This window comes from Protopterus annectens, chromosome 13.part0 (genome assembly GCF_019279795.1).
Source record: "Protopterus annectens isolate FY-2018-M chromosome 13.part0, PAN1.0, whole genome shotgun sequence".
In the NCBI taxonomy this organism is placed as follows: Eukaryota; Metazoa; Chordata; order Ceratodontiformes; family Protopteridae; genus Protopterus; species Protopterus annectens.
In genome coordinates, this window is record NC_056747.1 from 1,236,198,903 (window position 1) to 1,236,223,933 (window position 25,031).

Sequence of the window (25,031 nt, forward strand, 5' to 3'; positions counted from 1 at the left end):
ATAACAATTGTTCTGGAGCTTTTCTCCCCAGGCCTCTGCTGAAAACGGACAGCTCTGTCCAGTCGGACCTTCCCGGTAAATAAATGTAAAATAAAATAAATAATAAATAAATATATGCAGTACAGAATTATAGAATGTGGTCAGACCCAGGCCCCCCAGCACACCACACATACAGACAAAGTATATATGCAGAATGAGTAAATTTTAGAATGTGTTCATACCCATGCACCCACTGTACCACAGATGTATACAGAAAGTATTTGTGCAGTGCCAGAGAATTATAGAATGGAGTCAAACCCAGGCCCCCTAGCATACCACACATATGCAATGCAAGCAAATTATAGAATGTGGCAAAACCCATGTCCTTAGCCACATTGTACATATACACAGAAAGTATCTATGAAGTACGAGTGAAATATAGAATATGGTCAGCATCATAACTCTGCACACAAGGACTCTCTACCTATAGTTAGTGTATACAGTACCAATGAATTACAAAGTGTGTATATGCAGTACCGATTATCTACAGAATTTGGCCATATCCAGTGTCTCTAATCCCCAGAACACCACACATACAAACATGAACAGAACACACTCCGCTTTTTAATCATTAGATTAATTTTTGCTACCTGACTATACCAGATTTCTCCCTGACAGAAGTGTGGACAACTTTATTGAGTCATTTTGAATACTGCCGCATTACATTCCTGCCAGGAGTGCTCTGTTTCCCCTTCATACTGGTTTGGCTGTTTTATTTAATAAGATGATGAGCTGCACGGAAAAATCTTATTTACACCAAAAAGCAACTATAAGAATTGAAGAAGTCATACACACTGTTGATTTTCTTGAAATTCAAGTGATTTTGTCTTTTGATAGAAAGAAACGTGTTCATAGTTTCCCCAGTAACCACAGGCATACTTACATTGTCCATGACAGTGTGTTTAACAGGCCATTTTCATACCAGTGGGATAAAGTGTGATTAATTCAGTGTCAGTTACAGTCACCAGTGTGAAGCAAAGGGCAGGACTTGAAACAACTAATCAGACCACTACAACTATCATCTCATGAGAATAAAAAGTAACCCCTGGAAGTCGTGAAATTCAACTCATCCAAAAACTTGTCCAACACAAATAACCATAAAATCTGTAGACTTGAATGGATAGTATTGTAAACATATACCTCAAAAAGTAATTTATTTTTGCTTCTGAAAAAGGGAGAAGTAATGTGGGTCCTCTTTCTTTAACTTACTGATGCTCGCAGTACTTTGGTCATGTAATCTGATGTATAGTGTACTGAAGAGCTTCAAAATCATGGAATATTTGGAGAGGGTAAAAAAACATACGATAGAGTAAATCAAGTGTGAAAATGGGTACATACCTCCAAAAGTAGGTGCATCACACGAAGGGGTAAATCAAGCAAACTATGAATGCATGCTGTCTGCAGTACTTCTATAACAAGATGCTCATGCCAGGTTTACAGTCCTAATTAGAGGTACTTCTCACCTTATTTTGCTTATTTATTACTGTAAATATATGCAGCTCCCTAAAAAAATGTGTAGCAAGCCCACTTAATTTTGTGGCTCCTTTATATTTATGTTTTATACATACACACCCAGACCCGCATAGATATACACACACATGTATGTGTGTGTGTTTGTGTATGCCTTCAAGTATATAGATAGAGTTATGGCTTTGTGTGTTTGTGTGTTGGTAGTGTGGAAGCACTTAAGGTGATGCTGTGCTACAGCATGAGTGGCAACTTTATACAGAGGTGTGGCAGAAGTCTTACAAAATTTGTGGGTGTGTGTGGTATGCGTATTCATATGATGCATGGATGGGAGTTCACAAGCTATTATTTCCATAGCAGCACAGTAAACGTGTGCTCATCTGCAGCTACACTGTAATATGTTTTCTGTTGCCAGCCTTGGTATGCAGTACAGCTGCCTTTGAATTGTGAGACTAATTTTCCTTACTGCTGTGCAGCTCATTTGCATATGAGTTGTGCACCAGCAGCCTTCTTGGCACACAGAATCATATCACTTCCGCAGCCATATTGCTCATTTGTCTCTAAATCTCTGAATGACCATGTTTCCCTGCATGTTTGTATACACTGGCCTTAGGAAGAGTGAACCACACATGCGTTTTCAGCTGAACAATCTCTACACAGTCCACAGTCTATGCATGTGGATGAATCTGAATGATATATAGGTGAAGCAGGCCAGGTATATAAAGTTACATATATGTTTAAGTGACAGAAATACATATAATGTGTTAATTGTACAGTGGTAGTTGCAGATAGTATCTACTGCAGAAAAGATGGTACAGCTACTGGAGTGAGAGATGAATGGGTAATATGTAAATAAGACAGGATTTACAATTACAATAAATGTAACTGCACCTCATATACATATGTCGCATTGTTGATAAGGCTGCATACAAAAGAATGTGGACCAGACTTGCGCAATGTGCACCAGACCTTATGAACTACATCGCAGTACCGCTGTTACATGATATGTTCCAGGATGGTACAGTGCCACATTTTTGACTCCCATTTCAGTACCAAATTTAGAGTGTGCGTACCAGCCTTATATATTCAACTGCTAGTCTTCCCACTATACTTACAAGTGCTTTGTCCAGTAACCTCACTGTTGTATCTCTAGCAATTTTCTTAGTGCCTGAATTACATTCAAAGTGTCTGTATTTTTCCTCTGCAGAGTTCTGTCTGAACAGCCTGTCACAGCCATATGCTCCAGAGCTACAAGAGCAGATGCTTTCCTGTTTGAGCCTTGAGAGCCTCATCTATACAGAAAATAGCCTGAAGGTAAGAGGACAATCGTACTTTCTTTAAATCATGATGACTTGAGTAATTTTATTGTACCCATCTGATGATGACAGACATTTAGAGCTAACTTTACTCTGACGGATTTTTAATTAAGCAAATGGAATCTATAAGACCTAAAGATGTTAGAGCAGACATTCCATGGCTAAGGTAATTTGCAGGCTCAATTTCAGCTTAAATAACTTTGAGAATGATATCACTAATTGCTTAGGTGGGCAGAGGTGAGCTAGCCATTGTGTTCCTGGTAAAGTGATGCTACACTAGGTTCACAAGGCTGTGAAGGTGGAGAAGTGGTCATCAGACTTACAGATAAGATGTAGATAAGAGCATTCCTAGTGTCATAGTATTATGCAGCTGTTGTTTCTGTGATGTGCAGATCTAATGCACTGGGAGGCTGTCATCTAGTCTGTATTCAGCCAGCTGAGTGACTCGGTCTGTTGAAACAAAGCTTCAGAAACTTGCCGTTTGAAATGGAATTTTCCCCCTTCCAACCCCCCATAGGGCAGTAGAGTCAGAATTCATTGTATGAGTGTGGGGAGCACAATGGGCATCGCATGTCCCCGCATACAGAAAAAAAAATTACCTTTTCAGATTCAACTATCTTGTTTCGTTCACAAGTAATTTTTGATCTGATGTCCTGGACTGTAAAGCAAAAGTGTAATTACTGAGTAGACAGGCAATGTAATACAATGGCTTAAGCAATTAGCTGTGAATCAGCTATATTCTGTAGAAGTGGGCTTCATTCTTTTGCTGTCCACTTGCATGATGATTGTGATTCTGAGCAAATCATGTAATCAGACCTGAGTTCCACTGATCATTCCTAAAAAAGTGTCAGATATGCTCTGCTCATTCATTATTTAGCAGAAACAAAATAAATGAAGTAAATGTTTGCAGTATGTCACTGTAGCATTAGTTTTGAAAATTGTTTGAAACAGGTAAACAAAAAACTTCCCAAACACTGTCTTCCAACACCACGTGAACAATCCACTACGAAACCTGCGTTTGAAATATTTAAATAAATATTTAAATTTAAATTTAAATTTAAACCGTGTTTGGGAAGTTTTTTGTTTAACTGTAGCATTAGTTGTCAAAGTGCAAGTGGGATGTTTATTATGTGAAATTCATCTGAAGATGAGGATAGATTGTGTCATTGAAGACCAGAGCTAAGGATGTTTTACATCATGTAGAACTTAGTGTATCAGTCACAGATGATATATCTAATGTAAACAAGACTATGAGGTGCTTTTGTTGCATACAGAATGTCCCTGCTTGTGCAGCTTGTAAATATAGTCTAAAGGTCCTTGCCCAGAATAGTAGGTAGAGGAAGAAGCTTGAGCACTTTGTTGCAAGCTGTTGCCATGGATCTCATTATCTCTGAGAAATGGGGAAAGGGTGAACAGTTATTTTAGTTTCTTCAGTGATGACCTCTTCAGTCAGTACATGGAAGTCTGTCTGGACCAGAGAAGATAAGGACTGTCTGCAGCATTAGCAGCCAAATGTACTGGAAGCATCAACTTGTGCTGCATCAGTGCTGGCAGAACTGGAAATGGCAAAAAGCAGAAAATTCTGCATCTGATAGCATAAAGTTGGGACATGCTGAGGCCCTGTCCCCAGCCAGTCACACTACCTTCAGGGTTCTAAGGAAGACAAACACATCACTTTAACTAGCCAGAATCTACCTGTGTGGAATTTATTTTATTTTATTTATCATTTGTTGACCTGTTTAGTCCTACTAGGTGGGTGGATTCTATTCAAGGAAGACCCAAGCTGGTGTTTTTGCTGACTAGAGGAAATTTATCTAGGGTACAAGGGAACCTCTCCTTCTTTTTGATAAGTGCCATGTGTTATATTTTGCACCCACCTGAGCTAACACTAAGACAGACAGGCTTTGGCTTAACATCATCCAAAGGACAGCACACACAGCAGTGCAGCACCCTCGAATGCTGCGTTAAAGTGTCACTAATAGAAAATGAATCCAGTTACTTTAAGTGGGAGTAGAACCCACAGCTGTCTGATCTTCCATCACCAGGGTCAAATGTGCTCCCTGTTGAGCCACCGGCATATTCAACCTGTGTGGAATGAGTACAATGGGAGATTGCTGGCCCTTATCAAATATCATCAGATGCTGGTGATGAACGTAAGAAACGGGCTTCATTTTTGGAACACTCAGGTCTCACTCAAATGGCCAGGAACCTTGTGATATAACTGTTAATTTCCAGTAGTGTGTTTTGCATTTATTTTTAAAGTATTTTCATAATATGTGACTAGGATCTTCTTCCTCGTTCTGCTTATTGGAAGATATTAAATTTGCAGGCATTAGGACAGCCTTTCTGGTGGATAACCATGTACAGCAGTTCCTGCATTGTAAACCTTTAGTTAGCTACAGGGACAAGGCTTCTAACACTATTTAGTTATTTATGTATTTATGCTGTTTCTTTGTGTACCTTGTAGATGGACTGTTTCATGGATACGTTTTTCTATGGCCCAGGGACAATGGCATATAATATAGTAGTACAGTATGACAGAAGGCAGACAGTTGACAGCACAGACTGGGAAGCAGTTAACCTTAAGAAGTCAAGATCAAGTTGGTACAAGGCTGATATTTACACAGGATACTTAAAATAAATCTATGCAATAGGAATAATAAAACTAGTTATATCTGAAGCAAATTATACATAAAAATGCAATGTCAAAAGGTTGACATAGGTGGAAACAGATTGAAAAGTATCAAGTGTAAATCAAAGAACAACACAGGTAATCATTATGTAAATACTTCTGAAAGACTAGCCACCCAGTACATCCAGCATCATGCCAGGAAGAATAAAAAAATGTATCATTTTTAAAATGTAAGGAGAAAGGTTATAAAAAACACGGTAGGCAAATGCATGTAAATAGCAAGGATCACACCGTATTTCACTTTAACAGTTTCATTTGTGTAAATGAGTTATATAATTCAACAAATTAGCAAAAAATGGTTAGACTCATTCATTACATTGGAGGAAAGCTGATTCCTATTAGCTGGGGCTGTTTTGGAGAAGGCTTTCTCACTTACAAATAACATTCAGTGTCAACGTTTCCCTGAATTTGCAATTTTGGTGAGTTTTGAAAGGATTTGCTTTCTGAGTTATTTGCTAATGAAGGACAGTATTCTAAATGGAGCTGCTTGAAAGAATGTGTTGATAAGAACATAATAGATCTGCCTTCTGGTAGACAATAATGTTGTTTGTGGAAAAATAAATATGAGTTTTTTCATAGTGCACCCATGGTGGAAGTAAAAAAAAGACTGGGATAGTTAATTAACTTTTACCAAGATGCTTATGAAGACTTGTCTAATGTTTAAGACTGTGACTCAATATCCAGCTGTTGGGTTAACACCACAACAGGCCTGCGATGTCACTGTTTTAGTGCAAATCACATATCGGGTGTATGTTATACAGTTACAAAGTTTGTTCTGCTAGGGTAAGGCATAATCATACTGAACGATTTCTCTGGGAGCAGACATAACTCTGATGGGAGGTTGGTTATGGTTGTTTCTTGGGCATACAGAAAGATCAAGCTATTGAAAAAATGAAATTACTTTTATGAAATCCCTTGTATCATCAAGTGTAGCTTTCTAAGAACCTCAAAACATTTATGAACGTCCTAGTGCTACGCTTATGTTTATTCTACTTGAAGTATTCTTTATGGATCACGTTCATTTTGGAGAGTTGTTTAATATGTCAGAGTATCAATACATTTGTGCTGTAAGCAGTAGTTCGCACATAATGTTGTGCCAGAAACCAGAAAAAACTGTTTTATATGCAGTGACTAATTTTTTTTGTGTTTCCTTCCTTTTTTATTGTTGCAGGACTCTCTGAAAGGTTCGTATAGCCAGAGGGATGATCTTAGTTCAGGTATCCACTCATGGTGCAGCCAGTCAGATCAGTGCAGCTTCAGCTTCAATAGCAAATTTGTACTGGGAAAACCAACAGAACCACATGGCCACTTTAATGGTACGAGCTCAGATTTTCTAAAATTCTTTGTCTTCACTCTGTAGCATTTGGTGCTTGATGTGCAATGGGCGAACACCAGTACCCAAACTCTCTGTAGCATTTGGTGTTTGATGTGCAATGGGAAAACACCAATACCCAAACTAGGCCCTTCTCATTGAAATATGATTCTTCAGGTGATGTTTTGATTTGCAACTGTTCATGGTATGTGAGTGAGTGTGATTCTCATTTAAAATGTGTGGTTCTTTAGTTTACAACTGCTTGAAGAGTTGGGTGTGACTGTTTTGCAGCTATACTGCACTATGCAAAGGTAGTGTGCGTTTTCTCCCCATGCATGTGTTATGACTGAGTTTACTAGGAACGAGGGTTGTATTCCTTTCATCATCTACAATAGCCTTGATTGGAATTGTAAAAAGGATTGTGGAAGAGGACATTATTGTATGACTGTAGTAAATTTATACAGCTATTTTTGACAGACTTGCCCCTCTCTTTGGCCTTGCCATGACAGTTACCATCATCCCATCTGTACATTCAAAGCAAAATTAGTATCAGTATAATTCAAGCCAGCAGTTTACAAATGAAGGTTAGTCTGTTCCTTGTAGCACTCCTCAGCACAATATCTTTGCCTGTGGAACCTTTGTGCTGCAGTAGTTTGTAGTTAAAGTCATTGTGGTCAGTTTGATCCAGCATGACATATTAAACAGTTCACTTTCCATATTCCATTGGCACTAACCTGCAATACTAAGTAGTGGTTTGGTATAATAAATGCAACAGACATGTCATTCTGCAGTGGATATTTTGCTCATTCCCCCCCCTAGATGCTTGTAAACCTCATTTGCCTTCACTGAGTTGTCAAAGAACAAATATGCCTTTGGACAAGTGTCTGCAAGTAACCAGGTCTGCTCCAGTACTGCAGCTAGATGCATGCAGCTGCCTTCCACCACCCTACCTCATCTGTTCTACAAATTTAGACCAGACTAACATTATCTTGAATTGAAACAGAACATTATTCATATTTTAAACCCTAGTCTCATTTTTTTATTATGTCAGTTACTCTGTAGTTGGTTGTCTTGCATATAGTTTTTGGTTTTGTACTAGCATCATAATACATTATTTTAATTTGGTGGCATGAAGCAGGATTGCATAAAAAAAAAAAACTTTGTAAAAGTGATTACTTGTTAACAAAAAGATCACTGTGGGCACCTTGTACAAGAAAAGTAGCACCTTTATGAATGTCCTTCCATATCACTGCTGCAGTCTTTTTCACCTAAGGGTTCTCCTACCAAGGATAGTCCAACATCTAGCCAGCATACCAAAGCCTTCAGCTCTTTGGAGGTGCCATGCATCACACATATGTTCCCCGTGCAATATGTAGGGCATAAAGGTGGCATACGGACACCTTCACTCAGAACTTCTTTACCGCCAGTCTGAACACCATTGTCGTATGTTGGTCTTAATGCCATTCTGCTGCGCCGGATATCGAGCTGTTTTTCAGATAATTACCCAGTCATCCAGAAAGGGAAAATGTCACTGTGGGAGGCAGAATCCCCATAAAGACCTTCATGACCAGTGTCTATTTTTGTGTGGATGCTTCCCACGATCATACACAGTGCTCTTTCCATCATGTGTTTGTGCCTAAGTCCTTATGAAATTGTCTGTCCTCCTTGTCCATATATCTTGAGAACCAACGACTTACATTGTTGGCTCAGGGTCTCGTGGTGAAGTCCTCCCATCTCAAGGGCTATCTGTCTGCCAAGAAGAAGGCCAGAAAAGTTAAGCACAATCTGGTTGGTGTCCAACCTGTCTCCTTGATATTTCTCTAGAGGCTAGTGAAAGTCTTGAAGACTGTCCAGTGGTTGCTTTGGATTCCTCTGCTGTGACCCCATTTTTAGGTTGGCATGGATCTGAATTTTCAGATATCATTAGAGGCTTTTCCTACATCTGCACCTGACATTGAGGGGGAACCTTGGCTGATATCTGAAGGACCAAGGGGATTCCTCAGATTTTAGTGAGGGAGGAAATTCCTGCTACTATTATTGAGTTGTGTCAAGGGTCTGATCCTCCAAGGGTTTCCCATGCAGACATTCTGATGATAAAATTAAACATACTTCCCCGTTGTTAAGGATCCTCGGACTCAGGGTTTATTTAATGCTTTAATGGCCTTGAAGCCTCCTCAAGGAGTGTCTGTTCCTGCCCTCCCTCAGTCTTCTACTCCTGTTAAGAGGCCTAGGGAACTGGATTCTTAAGTTAAATATTTGGATTCTTCCCAGAATCCAAATCCTCATCAGATGCAGATTTGGATTCTGGATAAGAATCTCTGGCTTATTCTTCCCTGATTCCTTCCCTCTGGACTACAGTTCGGAGGAAGATGATTCATTGAGTCCTGACTCCCCATTGGAAGAGTTCTCCTTTGGGGATACTATTATCCACATGATGGACTATTTCAAATGAGACTGTTCCCAGGTCTGTGGTATTCAAGAGGTACTATGAGCTCCTTCAAATGGAGTCTCCTAAACAATCACTCTTTCTGCAGCCCCCTGCCCCTAAGAAGCCTGATAGGTTCTATAAGGTGCCTGAGGACAGCAAATTTCTCTATGAGTGCCCTTCTGCTTATCCTTCTGTGGTATCATTTTTTTGGACAAGCTATCTAAGTTCTTGCCATCAGCTAAGCTCCTTTCCTCTGACAGGGACAGTCAAGCTGTGGAAAGGTTGGGCAAGAAACTCTTTACTGCTGCCACATTGTCCTTTAGGGCCATTAACTACCAGACTCATATGACCAGGTATGTTTTGGCCCTCCTTTCCCAGGTTTCTAAGTTAGTATCTGACTTTCCTGATTCTGAAAGGAAGTTTCTGCCCTTTTTTTTGCTGGGGTTCACGTCTCAAGTTGGCCGTCACTCTATAAAATGCAGGAGGCCAAGAAACCCACTACCAGAGAATTCTATATGTCCAAATGGAAAAGATTTTTGGTGTGCTGCCTCTCTTGCCATCTGAATCCCTTTTTTCGGAGGTTTCTCTGGTTCTCTTATTTGTATGATCTGTTCCATGCTGGGTGGCATATTCTTCAGTTAAAGCTCAAGTGACATCACCCGCTCTGCGTGTCTGCCCTTGAATCCTTCTTTGACCTCTAAATTTGAGGTCAGACAATTTCTTAAAGGTGCTCATCATATCAGGGCCCCCAGTAAGTCTATTTCACCTTCTTGGGACAGTTTTGTACTTGAAAAATTGACCCAGGCTCCCTTTGAGCTTGCTTCTTCAGCTTCTCTACGTAGAAGACTGTTCTTTTTGACTCTTACCTCTGCCAAGAGAGGAGTTGAACTTCAGGTTCTGGGTATTCCTTCTTTTTAGGTTTTCATAGAGGTAGGGTGTCTCTTCGTATTAATACTTTTTTTATGCCCAAGGTGATTAATGAATTGTCCCTTAATCAGTCTATTCACCTTCCTTCCTTCCTCCCTTCCTTTTTTTCCTTCTCAGCAGTCTGCCTGTGAGAAGGTTCTTCATACCTTAGATTTGCATAGGCAGTTCAGATATTTAGATGAATCTAAAGATATTTGCAAATCTGAGCAACTTTGTTTGTTTCATCCCAGGACTTTGGGTGTGGGTGTTTCTAAGCAAACCATCTCCTTCTGGATTTCTAAGGCCATTTCCTTCTCTTATTCTTTTCATGGGAAATGGCTTTCATTAGGTTCATAGGTAAGTACTAGGCTATCTGCCAAGGGCATTTATAAGCCTAGCCAGAATGTGTTGGCTTTTGCCACCACCTTAGATTAGTTCCCTGTGCCTCTGTCCAGCAGAGCCATTAGTTCCCTGCGCCACTGTCCAGCAAAGCCACTGCAGTGATCCCCGGGGTAAATTTTCTGTTTCGCATCCACCCGCCAAGGTTGCTCATGAAAAGTACTAGTGAGGGGCTCTGCCTGATGTATATTGGAATCCTGTTCCTAAGCATGGGGAGTCTCTGGGACAGGAATCTATCCCTCCAGCATGTCCTATTTATCATTGGGGTGAGGTTTATATCTCTAGAGCGTGTGGCTCTCCGGGATTTGTTTTTTTTAGGTGGAGCATGTCCATCAATTCTGGGTTGGACATGGCCTTGTATGTCAGGCAGAGATTACGTCTGAGTAAGCGGTATGCAACCGAGTACAGCTGGAGTTTCTTGAGTCTGGCTGCATAGGGCATCTGTTTGAGGCCAGTAATCCTCTCGGTGAAGTACTTTTGTGGTCTTTCCAGCTGTTGCAGGTGTCTTGTAAGGTACATCCCAAATGGGGCATTGTATTCTATGATGGGTCTAATGAGTGATGAGTAGAGATGCACAATAACCTCTTTTGTTCTAGATGCGAACCCTTTTGTTATTAGGTGGGCCCCATAGAAAGATTTTCTAACCACCTTGGCAATATGATTATCAAAGGAGAGATTACTATCTACTTGGGTCCCCAGATCCCTTATTACATTTTCTGTATTTAGGGGACTACCACCTATGTGGTAGTTCACGGATACTTTATTTTTTTCCAAATGGGATGACTATGCACTTTTTGGCATTTAGCTTGAGGCCATGATTTTGACACCAGGTATCTGTCTCAGTGAGACCCTTCTGGAGGGTGTCTGTATCAGCCGGAGAATCATCTATGGCCCCTAGTTTGCAGTCGTATGCAAACGTGTTCAGCCATAGTCCTCCTATGCTTGCCAGTACCTCTGAGAAGTATATACCGAACAGGAGGGGTCCTAGGACTGAGCCCTGGGGGACACCACTTGTAACTGGTTTAGTCGGACATAGAGCCTGCAACTCTCACCATGTGGGTTCTATCCATGAGCCAGTTGGCAACCCATCTCATGACATAGGGGTTTATGTTCAAGCTGGTGAGCTTGTCTATGATACTAGAATGGGGAATGGTGTCAAAAGCCTTTGCAAGGTCTAGGTAGGCTATGTGGACCTCCTTTCCCTCGTCTAATGCCTTGGTAACTGTCTCAAAGAAGTCCACCAGGTTTAGGAGGCATGATCTGCTTTTAACAAAGCCAAACTGGGTAGGGTCCATGGTTTGGAGGTTCCCAATGTCTCTGTTAATGAGTTCCATGATGATGCGTTCCATAGCCTTGCAGACCAGACTAGTCAGGCTTATAGGGCGATAGTTCCCAGGGTCCGTTGTGGCTCCACCTTTGTGGAGTGGGATAACTGTTGCTGTGCACCACTCTGTGGGTATGTAGCCTGTAGAGAGGCTGAGTTTGAAGTGTGTTTAGGTGAGGGGGTTTGTTCATTTTGGAGGTCTTGTAAGACACAGCCTGGGACACCGTCCGGTCCCATTGAAGCTGTGTTTTTGGCTTTGGATAGGGCTGTTTTAACCTGTGTGTCAGTGATTGACGGGGCCCTACATTCTTCTGGTATGGTTATGGGCCCTTTGGGGGTAAGAGGGGGGTGAAGTTTGCACTAAACCTGTCTGCCAGAATGTTGGCAATATCAGTCAGTTCAGTGTATTTTGTGCCATTCTGCACTAACTTAGAGCAGATCTGAGAGTTTCCACTTAGGTTCTTGACATAGCTAAAGAACGCTTTGTGGTTATCTTTGGAGTCATTGGCAATTTTTCTTTCGTAACTAGCCTTGGATGATTTAATGAGGGATCGTAGTTTCTTGCTGATACTGATCAGGGATGTATTTCCTTTATGGGATTTTACTCTTTTCTGTACTAGTTTCCTCCATCTGTTGTATAGTTTGTTTATGGCAGGGGTCCAGCAGACTGATTTCCTTTTCTTGGAAGAGTGAGTCTTGGTTTTACTTGGGATAGCACAATCCATGCATTCCTGCAGATGCTCATAGAGTGCCTTTGTAAAGGTTTCAGCAGCATGGACAGCATTGTCCTTTAGCATGGGGGCTGTGAACCTTTCCACCTCGGTTTTAAGTAATGTGAAGTTTGCTTTTGAAAAGTTTTTCACGGTGGTTTCCTTGATTGGGGATGGGGGCAGAATGTGGATATCCAGAGTGATTAGTCTATGGTCTGATCTAACCAGCGAGGGGTTGACCTCTGGTGTGGAACACCAGTCGCCCATGTTGGTGATGACCAGGTCCAATATGTTGTTCCCTCTGGTGTGGGTGTTGACCATTTGATCCAGGGCATTCGAGTTTAGAAATTCTAGGAAGCATTGGGCAAGGGGGAGTTAGTACTTGAGTAGTTCTCCCAGTTTATGTTTGGGTAATTGAAATCACCCAGTATTAGGGTGTTTGGTAGGACCTTCATATTTTCCAGTGTCTCCAGAAATGCAGAATGGAGGTCCTGGGTCATGGTGGGTGAGCTGTAGCAAGCTACAATTTGTTAATTGCACATGGATGATCTCTGATGCATTGTGCTGTGCCACTAACCTGGAGGTGTGGGTATCCTTGTTGAATATGGATACACCCCCGTCTTTTGTGTTTCAGTCCTGGTTCTGTGGCCAAAAGGTATGGTATAAGTTATAGCCTAGTAGTGCTGGGGTGCTCTCAGGAGCCTTAAACCAGGTTTCTGTTACTGCACAGATGTCGATGTTCTCCATACTGAGGAGTGCCTCGAGTGCGTGCATTTTGAGGTTTAGACTTCTGGCACTGAGTAGCATCACCCTCAGTTTTTGGTTACTTGTGCTATTTATGGTGGTGGGTTTGTCTTTTGAGCCTTGCCTAAAAAAGGCACTATGGGGGCGGCAAGAGCCTTGGCCAGTATTCGAAAGCCTAAGGGTGACAGGTGCAAGCCATCTCTTGCGAAGCAACGTGGCTTGTCGAGCATGTCATCCCAGGTGGACAGATACTGGATCCCCTTTGAATGACACCAGAAACTTGCCAATTTTTGAAATTGATAATTTTTTCTTTATACTGTGGCATAATTCTTGGTGAGGGCAGGATGCTACTCAGAGTCAGGGTCATACTGGCCTGGGCTACATGATCAGAGAGCTCTTCCATGTCTCTTGTCATGTAGTCCAGGGAGGTATGTCTGAGGTCATTCACACCAACATGGACAATGACAGAGTCATATTTGTACTTGTTCTTGAGTGACCTGAGTGTTTGTGTTATGTGGCGGATCCTGGTGCCTGACAGGCAGCTAACTAGGCAGCTAACTGTAACCTTCTCCTTGTCCAGCCTAGTTAGTGGGGCATCAGTGTGCCTGACTATAGAGTCACCTATTACTAGTGTGTTGAGTATGTTATTTTGCCTTAAGGGCTGTGATTGCATGGCACACTGATTATGTGAAGTATGTGTTTCATGGTTGGTGATGGGGTGTGGAGGTTACTTGGATGTCTGCTTTGGAGGTCTCTGTTGCTTTTGCAGATTTATATTTAGAGCCTTCAAGTATGTTTTCATGTATTCATGTGTGTTATTTGCCGGTGTTGGTTTATTAGGTCTATGTGAGACTGGTGGTGTGTTGCAAGTATTACCCTTCTCCTGTTGACTGTCAATTCCAGTCTTGGGTTGAGAGAGCTTTGCCTCCAGTTTGGCTGTATAATTGTATCTCTCGCATATTTTAGTGTTTGGTGGTAGGAGGAGAGGGTTGTCTGTGTACATGAGACAGTTGTAACATTGCCTCATAATGGCCAGATTCACGGGTTGGACTGGAGGGTACATTGGAAACTGCCCTTTGGACATGCCTGAATAGGTGTAGAGTAAGCTGTTTTTCTGATTGGCTGGTGGGGACGAATAGAGAGCCTTGTCTTTCTGGACAGTATAGGGGGGGTCTAGTGCTAGGGTTAATTAGTGCTTGCTATGAGTTTTAAGCAAGTGCTTGACTGTGAAATAAATGGTTTGAGTGCTAAAGTTGAAGGTTTGTGTAGTTCCAAGTGAAAAATTGAAGAGTTGACTTAGTGGAGCCGAGAATCGTTTAACTGTAGCTAACCAGCACTGCCCGGTGTTCAAAACCACGCAAATGCAGTTTTTATAGCAGGGAAGTGAAAGAGATAGAAATTAGCCCAAACTGGCTGATAAACTACTAACTTCTGGGCTGAAACCACTCCTCCAGGGACAGATAGGCTGCTCAAAGCTCCCCTCTCTCACAGGTGAACAGAGAAACTTCCTTCTATCCAAGTAAGTTTAATCTGCAATGGCACGTTGCTGTAGGGCAGTTGCCACCTCTGGTGCCTTTTTGCAAGAGTCTGGATACCAGTTATAGCCTTGAGGCAGCTTCTTAGTCATCTCTTCATACTTTCACTAAACATTACAAGTTGGATGTTATTTCATGGCTAGAGTAGATTTTGCTTGGCTATCCTGCATGGGTTTGTGAAGGGTTCCTCTGTGCCGTCCTTCTCCCTAGCTTCCTCTTGAGCTGTTGTACTCTCCCTAAGGTGAAGAGTACTGCAACAGTGATATAGAAGGACATAGTACAGTTGTGTGAAAACTTACCACAACAGCAGATGTCCTTCTGTTCAGTTTTGCATTATTCATTCCCTCTTTCTTGTAAAAAAAATGTATATTTTTTCTTCAGTATGCTTCTATGTTGTCTTTCCCTTGCATATTTCTTGTCCTTGAAGCATTCTCTAAGAGTCCCCCCCCCATGATGATGTGAGATATTGCCAGCTATGCCAGGAGAAGTAGGACAGTGAATGTGTAACATATGCCAGCACAACTAACTGGGATTTTGTAAAGAATTATATGTCATTTATATATCAAACTGATTTGTACAGCTGCTTGTGTTGAAAAATGTATTTTTAAAGCTGCTTGTGTTAAAAATGTACCAACAGTGTGCCCTGTTGGACAGAAAAAGGAAGTATACATGTATTATTGTAACTGTTTAAATGTACATGTTTTAACGGAGGATATTGGAAGAGAAGAGTTTAATCTCAATCCACCTAACTTTGAAAATAGTTTGAAATTAAATTATCTGACTTAGGCCATAAAGATTGTATGTTACAGTTCTCAATGCAGCAAGAGACAAAAAGTCTGTACTAGGAAGTGTTCTGTATTGTCTTTGGGGTAAACTACTTGCTACTCTGGAAGGGTGCAGGTTTAAAATTGTTTTATGACTTCCAGAAGCTGCAACATATCTGAGCAAAACTCTGTTTGTGTGTTATTGACACACACATGCTAAATCCTGACAGTTTCTAGTAATAGGATAGCATGGGAACCAGAAGTCAGATGACCAGATGTATGTGATGTTGTGTAATCTCAGACCAAAACGACCAACGTTATGTTTAATACTAGATGAGACTAAAGTGTCATTGTAGTCTGTTTTTGGAACCTGATAGAGAAGGATCCCTCAACTACTTCACCTTGCCTTGCTCTAGAAAGTGAACCAGGAAATAGTAATTCTTTAGATCAGTCAGGAAAATATAGTGATATTAGTTAAGTACTGTTTTTCTGTATCTGCGTGAATCTGTATTCTAACATTTCCTGTGATTGAAACTCTGGTGTTGACTGTAAATAGATATTTAGTATTTTCATGTTCTTTTCTTATTTATTATTAAATATATTTAAACTTTTCATTGTGACTGGTCTTTTAGAGAATATTTTAATCTCTGAGAGTACATGTATATATTTTTGGTGACAGCTCTGGCTGCTCCTAGAAGCCTTGCTGTTGGTCAGACTACCATTTGTATTAATATGAATTTTACTCAGTATAATTGGGTAGCCTTGCAAGACCTTTAGAGTAGCTGGCCTTGGAGTGTCTACTGACGGTGTAACTACCTATAGCTTGGGCAGAATGGGACATGGCTTGTAAATCTGTGCCAGCCTTTCCCAGGTGTGTGTGTGTGTGTGTGTGTGTGTGTGTGTGTGTGTGTGTGTGTCTGAAAATCAAATTTCAGAGAGTGTGTGTGTGTGTGTGTGTGTGTGTGTGTGTGCATGCGTGCATGTGTGTGTGTGTGTGTGTGTGTGCGTGTGTGCGTGTGTGTGTGTGTGTGTGTGTGTGTGTGTGTGTGTGTGTGTGTGTGTCAGCTGTTTGGAGCAGGGACATGAAGCACTGGTTTCACAGACAGGGTGCTGGAGAACTTGGCTTTTACACTCAGCTGAGATCTCATCTCTATAGCTGTGCCAATGGGGATGGGGATCTGGAGGGAGACAGACAAGAGAAATCCAGACCCCAGGCTGACTGTGTTCCCTGTGTGCTTTAAAGGGAAATTATGCCAGTGGAGAGGATTCAGGCTCCTTGATTACTGGCCTAGAGTGGGGATTCCACCCCCCCCCCCAACCTTCCTTCCTTCTCCTGTGGTCTGTACTCCTCCTTTCATGCTGGATTTTGCTTCTGTATGAGAAGTGGTACCTGCTTTTTTGCCACCATTGACAAGCTGGGAGAAAAGACTGATGCAGAGAGCAGCATGATGATGTGTAGATCATTGGATCACTGTTCAGCCTGTAAACAGATACTTGTGTTCATCTGACCCTGAAGCAGAGCAAATGTAGAACATCACACCCCACGATGTGAAGACTAAATGCCAAAGTAGGCAGTTGTGGTCCAGCCAGTACTGGACAAAGATATGGACATCTTTATTCAGGAAAATGTTTAAGAATACTGTATTATTAACAGTTTGTTGTGGCGGGAGGAGGAGCTCTATCTATCAAAATCCAAATTAATTCTTTGATTAACAAATACAGAGGATTGGGGAGGCACACATGGCATTTGCTTTCTGAAATTTTTTGTCCCCTTTTTGACATTGTATTTAGAACTCTGGAAAGCAGGCACTGCAGTCCAAGGGCAGGTTCTAAAGCTGATTATTTTGTGACAGTTTGAAATAATTTAGAAACAGGTGTTTGGCTTTGAGTTTTTTTCATAGGATCATAGGACGTTACTAGGCTATTGGCCCTGAGGCCCTTATAAGCCTAGCCAAGAGTTTAGCCCATGTTTTGACAAGTCCACACCCATTGCCCCTGTCCAGCAGGGACACAGCTAGAATCCCAGGGGTGTATTTTCTGTTTCCCATTCAGCTGTCCAGGTTGCGCTTAAAAAGGGATAATGAGGTACTCTGCTTGATATGGTGAGAGAGTCTATTCCACAGATAGGGGAGTCTCTGGGACACAAATCTGTCCCATCAGCAAGCCCTATTGATATCACAGACCAGGTTGAGGTGTCCCGTGCGGGTTTTTGAGTGGAACTTGCCTTGCAGATATGCAGCAGTCCCATCAAGGTGGGGTCTGAGATTGCTTTGTATGTCATACAGAAGCCACCTCTGAAGAGGCTGTATGAAACTGAGTAGAGAGACAAGGCTTTTAGCCTATCTGTGTAGGGTAGATGTTTGAGGCTCTGGATTCTCTTGGTGAGGAACCTCTGTGGTCTCTACAGCTGCTGCATGTGCTTTGTGAGGTACATGCCGAAAGGGGCATTGTACTCAATAATGGGCCTTATAAGGAAAGAATACAGGGATGTTATGACCTCCTTGTCCCTGGATGAGATTCTCTTATTTATGAGGCGGGCCATGTAGAAAGACGTATAACGGAAGCAACATGGTGGTCAAAAGTCAGGATGCTATCAACCTGGGTGCACAAATCCCTCACGACTGATTGTGTGCTTAGGATGTTGTTATTAATGTGATAATTTGTGAGGATGTCACTCTCCCAAAAGGGGATGATGATGCATTTTTTGCTGTTCATCGTGAGGCCATGTTTCTGGCACCAGTCATTTGTTTGGATGAGACCCTCTTGGAGGATGTTCAAATCACTAGGGGAATTGATGACATCACCCAACTTGCAGTCATCTGTAAATATGGTCAGCCATAGCCCACTGGTTTTGGCCTGCACCTCAGAAAAGTATATCCCAAATAACAGAGGCCCCAAGACCGATCCCTGGGGTATGCCGCTCATTATGGGTCTACAGCTTGAGGTGGCTTCCCCTATTTTGACTAGGTGGGTTGTATCAGTGAGCCAGTTTGCTACCCATCTGGTAACATTCAGATTGATGCCTAGTTGAGAGAGTTTATCTATTGTGCCCCATTGGGGAATAGTGTTGAAGGCTTTGGCCAGGTCAAGGTAGGCGGTGTGCACCATCTTCCCCTCATCCATAGCTTTGGTGACTGTCTCAAAGAAGTCAACCAAATTTAACAGACATGACCTCCCCTTAAAGAAGCCAAACTATGTGGGATCAAGTGTTTGGAGGTTGCCAATATCCTTGTTAATGAGGTCCATGATAATCCGTTCCATGGCCTTGCAGATCAAGCTAGTTAGGCTTATGGGTCTGTAATTTCCTGGATCACTGCAGTGGTGGTGCTGCGGTAGCATTGTTGCCTCACAGTTAGATGTTGCCCATTCGATTCTCAGTTAGAGCGTCTTCTGTGTAGCGACATGCGTGAATGGGCATTCCTTCGTTGAAGGTTGTGCATTAGGCCCGGCAAGCCAGTACGTAAAAATCTTCTGTTAATCATTAGTGGACCGGAGTTCCACTGTGGCGACCCCTAACCGGGAAAAGACGAAAGACGCAAGCAAGCAAGGTGGACACTCCACCTTTGTGCAAAGGGATGACACTGGCTGTCTTCACTCAGCTGGGATGAAGCCCAGTACTCAGACTTTGTTCGAATAGGGCGCCTAATGGTGCCGCAAGTTCCTACCTGAGTTCATGTAGGATGCAGTCTGGGATATTAACAGGTCCTATGAAGGCTGTATTTTTTGCCTTTGAGAGGGCAGTGATGGCTTTGGATAACAGTGGTTTTAGAAAGAAGTTGTAAATCTATTTCAGTATCACTGTGGGTTATTGCATGAAAGAATAAGTTCTGAGAATGAATTTCTGCTTAACTTCTATACTGTTTCTGTAAATCATGTTGATAACATTTTCAATGATTTTGTCTTTGTTTCCTTGATTTTAAGCAGATACAAAAGTTATTACTGCCTTTATTTTTGGTGCACATCTTTAAGTAACTATGATGAACAACTCAATAGATCTACAATTCTTTCTATTCCAGTTTATCCCAAAACTGCAATTAAAAGCAGTACAGAATACAGACATCCAGAATTTTTGTAGGAGGCAGAATTTTGTTCCACCCAGACATTACCTCATACAACTTCCTATGCAGGAAGTCTATACCCCTGCTTTCACATATTAAAAATAATGATTTTAAGTGAAAGCTAATATTTCTAGTGAGTGTAACATGAGAGAGAAAATGAGAGAATTCTGATGTGCATGGATGTAGGATCTGTCTTTGTAATTCCTCTTTGCCTAGCACTTGTATTAACAGTGTACATATCTAATATAATCAAGTGTAAAATTCAGTAATAGATGAGAGTTAGCAGAAGGTAGAGAAAGGCAGGTTCTGAAGTTAACAGAATACAGAGACTGATCAGGTTTTACAGCTGCTTACCAGCTAATTTAATTATGGAAGATCCGCTGGTAACACAATCATTGTTGGTCTGTTTGGTGTACATAGTTACATGATGTTGGTCCCTGTCCAGTTAACAAGAAACGTTTATTAGCCTGGTGCATAATCTGTCATCACTTAGGTGATAAGAAGATCCCATATTTGATTACTGATAGTGGGAGGAGACTTGGTGCACAAAGAAACTAAACAAAACCCGCAAGCAGATGTCAAGGGGAAGATCACTCTGGAATGACAAAGAGAAAGTGCCAGGTTCATGTAAGCTATGTCATTTTAACCTTAATCTACAGCTGTCTTCATTAGCTCTTTGCAGAAGAAAGGTAGTATGGCGTATTCACAAGTGTCATGTACAAATATTTGAAGGTGTGATGGGTTTTGAAGAATTGAGGGATAATGTACAGCATGAAGGCATGTATAACTGTACACTTAACACAAAAGCCCAGGAGAAAAATGGGAGATATTTTGAGGCAGCAGTTTTTGATGCCTTTAAGGTGGTGTTGTCATGTGTCCAGACAGTAGAAAAGCCTGCTAGACTGGATGCTAAACAAGACATAAATATGTAGACAAACTAGACATCTGATAAGCAAACGAAGTAAGCAGAAAGTAGGACTCCAGTGAAGCAATGTAAAAAACAAGCGTTTAATGATTAAGCGCTTTTCATCTGGTGGATTCACACAAACATCATCAGATAAAATCACAATAATCTCTCTTTTTAAATACCCCTCCTTAGTAAGTCATGTGACTTTTGAAACTTTTCATTTAAAGTGCCCTTATGTTAAAATATAAATATCCCCACTAGTATACTTAAAAATATTAAACAAAATATCAATAAACATCTATGCAAATAAAAATATACATCTTAGTAAACTAAAATTTTATCTAATAAGATTTTTTAACTTCAGTAAGCAATGAACTGAACACTTCATTGAGACATGTATTGCTATAGGCATTCAAATACACCTGGCATATCAATTCTAATTGTTCCAAAAATAAGGTAAGCGGTCCTCCTCTTGGGTCACTTCTAACTTGGTCTATCACCCGGAATTTAAAACTATGATTAGGGTTTGACACAACATGTTTGGCTAGTGCATTCTCCATCTTACTTCTACTAATACTGTATAGGTGGTCATATACTCGTTCTCTGAGCTTACGCTCTGTTTGGCCAATATAGAATGATGGGCAAAGTTGGCATTTAGAAAGATAAACAACCATTCTCGAGTTGCAATTGAACTTATCTTTGCTACTCAGTCTCTGGCCATTAATTTCCACACTTTGTCCCAAGTCCACATGTTTACAATACGGGCAACTTCCACAGCTATACATGCCTGGGTTTTTACATTCCCACCTTTTATTGCCATCAAGCAGATTTTTCAAATTCATTCATTTTCTAAATATTATTTTTATTCTTACTCCTACTCTCTCTGCAATATCATTCTCCTGCACTATCAGACTCCAATTCTTATTTAGAATTTCTCTTAAAAAAGTAGTTTCCAGACTAAAAGTCATAAATCCTATTTTAAAATTAAGATTTGTTTCCTCCTCATTGCCATTATTATTATTTACGGCTAAAAAGGGTATTACAAGTGTCTACTGGTCTTTCATAGGTTCATAGGTGCATAGGTGTGTACTAGGCTGACGGCCATGGAGCCTATATAAGCCTAGCCTAAGAAGATTCCCTGGCATCATGCCGCCCAAAGTTAGTAAGTTTCACCCTGTATACTAGTATTAGTTGATTTACCATTCAAAGAAGGCTTGTAAATGCTTCCATTTCTCCATTACTTCTTCTATCAACTCATCTAGTAATAAGGGTGGATAAGCTCGTCTCAAAAACATTTGTCTGAGATTTTTGCATTCCTTGTTAAAGTCATCTTCAATTGACACCATCTTTGCTGCTCTAACGAGTTGGCCCTTTAGTACTGAATGTTTCTGATGGTATGGGTGGGTACTCGAATAATGCAAGAAGGTGTTTGAGTATGAAAAGTTTCAAAAGTCACATGATTTAGTAAGGAGGGGTATTTAAAAAGAGAAATTATTGTGATTTTTTATCTGATGAAGTTCATGTGAATCCACTGGACGAAAAGTACTTAATCATCATGGTTGGGAGGGTGGCCTAATGGTTAAGGTGTTTGCCTTACAAACACAGGGTGCAGGGTTTGAGTCTCATAAGGGATAATTGCTAGGCTTAAAATGACTCGCAAGGGCAGTTAGCCTAGTACTAATCTATGAACTTATATTAAATGTGTGTTTTTTACATTGTTTCATTGGAGTCCTACTTTCTGCCTACTTGCTTTGCATATTGGATAGCTAAACAAGACATGTTGTCTATGACCATTGATAATAGTATCCCATAGATGTGTAATCAGGGTTTTCCATTCTCAGGTTTCAGATCTCAAAGTCACTGTTTCTCACCATTTACATCATCATCATCATCATCCTGATCCACATCGTCATCCTCCTCCTCAGATTCCTTAGAGAATTCTGCCTGCAGTGACTTAGCACATTTGAAATCCATCTAAGTTATATTTCCATGTCTTGCAGCCACTGGTGGTTTGACAGTAGATGTCAAGTACAGTCTGACGACTGCGTCACAAAGTTTGTCTTCTGTAAGTGGAGGAAAGGGTTCTATATGCTTCCCTTTCCAGTTCATTCTACCCCATCTTATGCAGTGACTTAAGTTCACACATGAAACCAAGTGGATAACTTTTTTGCTTTCTCTACTGTCAAGCCTTGAACTGTTCATTAAAATGTCTTGCAGAAAAGTTTAAATATGTGCACTTGGTTCAGTATTCCTGTAATGTTTAGATCTCTATGTTTATTTTGGAACTTGGGAAAAGCACGGTTTAAGCATGATTTGTGTTTCTGCCTCCCCCTACATCCAGTGATATCTTTACAAGTTGTCATTGTCCATGACAGTACATACATAGCCACTGTTCTGGCCACAGTAGTTATTCCGGGCATTATAGGTATGAGGAGTATGATAAAAATAATAGGGAGTAGTAGACAAAGATGTTGTTACTGTATTCTCAGTTTGATTTTATTAACTGCTTATTCTTTCTGTTTTCCAGGCATTCGAGTAAAGGTGCACTCATTGGAGGGAGAATGCCTCAACATTTGTGAGTTACGTGGGACAAACATTGGGCGCATTGCAGTTGGAATAAGCAGACAGGTATATTTCAGTCACTGAAAATTTATCAATATAGTTGTGAAGTTTACTGAGACATTATGTGTACCTGTTTGTGAGAAATGTATCATTCTCTCTATTAAACTTTTCAAATAATTTTTCTCCTACAGGTCTCTGAGCCTGCCTTTAGTCTTCAGACTGCAAATGGAGAACACGTGTCTTGTGAAATGATGATTCCCGACTCTGGTATTGATTTGCAGTGCATTTCTGCCCCTGACTACACCCATGACTGGGCTTGGAGAATCCGAAATGGCAAATTAGAAGTCAGGTCGTAGTATTCTGTTTCTCGCCAGCACCATGTGTTGAATGATCAGTATGTCTAATCATTCATGAAGTACATGGCAATCACAACCAAATGGGACTGATGCCTATATAACATTTGTGCCCCAGCCCAGTCTGACTGTGGAAGTCTGGAGTGACTGGTAACTGGGACTGTTTCAGTTTGTGTCTGAACTTTGGGACGGGATTTCTGAGCACACTGGTCCTTCTCATTGACCCATATCTACATACAGACACAACCAACTTCTGAAAAAACAAAAAAAAAACACCACCTTGGATGAACTTGTTTTCTGTTTGGTAAATTCAGAATGATGTCAGTTTACAGAGCAGCTACTTTAATAGGAGGGAATGGTGTATCTGTTAATCCTTCTTCAACAAATTGTGGACCCACTTGGACCCACTTGAAAATGGCACCAAAAACATGTGCCATCAAGTGTCAGGTGCTTATACAGTTTTGTAGTGCTTACTATTTCTCATAATTATAAATTTATGCTTAAAATTTTGTTTGAGCAAAATATACTATTACCTTCTCGCCACAGTGCACAGTTTGTTGAGCTAAAACATGTGAAACACCACCTATTGTGTGAGATTTGAGGGATGTGGGAGGGAGCCTTTTTTATTCACTAGCATTTCTTTGTTTCATATAATCCATCATAACAAATGTTAACACTGCACACTGCTTGTAAGTTAAAGTTTCAGGATCTGAGGCAGTGATGATTTAACTGTGACTCACTGTGATATTCCCCATGGCCAGCCCATGCTATGGAATAGACTTCCCAGACATGTCAAGAGGAGCCTCACTGGCCCTCTTCAAGAGAAATCTTGATGAGTGGATGGGAAATAGAAAATTCACCCGGGGGATCACTCCAGTGGCTCTACTTGACAGAGGTACTGGAAACTAAGGTCAGGTGGCATGATGCCAGGGTAATCCTATGGGCTAAGCTTGTAAAGGCTCCAGGGCCATTAGCCTGGTACATACCTATGAACTTATATAGGCTGTACCTGTTGTTGTGTAGTAATGTCAGGCCACCAAAAACTTGTGTCTGTGTCTGAGTGCCTGCATAAGTCTGAGTAGAAGGCCAGTGGTTGTAGAAGTGATCCAGGTACATATAGGCAAGACATTCAACAGCAGTGGGAAGACTTCAGGCCACTAGCAGTGCTTAAAAGAGAGTGAAACAGTCTTGTGTAAATGGGGCATACTCAGAGGAGCTGTCAGTTGGTAAGGATGTAAACCTGGAGGTGGAGCAATGTGCATGTCAGTTTGTACCATTATGAGCTGGGAGATGGGGAGCAAGGAGCCATGGATGCAGGGCAGGGTGTATCGTTATTTGCTGGGGAAAGGGGAGCTGCAGTGAACTCTTGCTGGGAGTATACAGTGGTCCCTGAAATAGCCCTGGATGTGGGGGGGCAAAGTAGATCTTGGATTGTACTATTATGAGCTGGGGGTAGCTGCATTATACTCGCTGTGAATGTTCACTGCTCTATGAAATAACTATAGATGTTAGACT

General features: G+C 41.1%; 1 protein-coding gene across 1 annotated transcript in view; it reads left to right on the top strand.

Annotated features, from left to right (window-relative positions):
• Positions 1–24,375, top strand: part of MAP3K14 (mitogen-activated protein kinase kinase kinase 14) — a 128,542-nt gene extending 104,167 nt beyond the window's left edge. The window contains exons 13-16 of the mRNA XM_044055240.1: positions 2,714–2,820; positions 6,686–6,830; positions 23,129–23,229; positions 23,355–24,375. Coding sequence (XP_043911175.1) covers positions 2,714–2,820; positions 6,686–6,830; positions 23,129–23,229; positions 23,355–23,519 — 518 coding nt within the window. The 3' untranslated portion in view covers positions 23,520–24,375. The remainder of the gene's footprint in view (positions 1–2,713; positions 2,821–6,685; positions 6,831–23,128; positions 23,230–23,354) is intronic.
• The last annotated feature ends 656 nt before the right edge of the window (positions 24,376–25,031 follow it).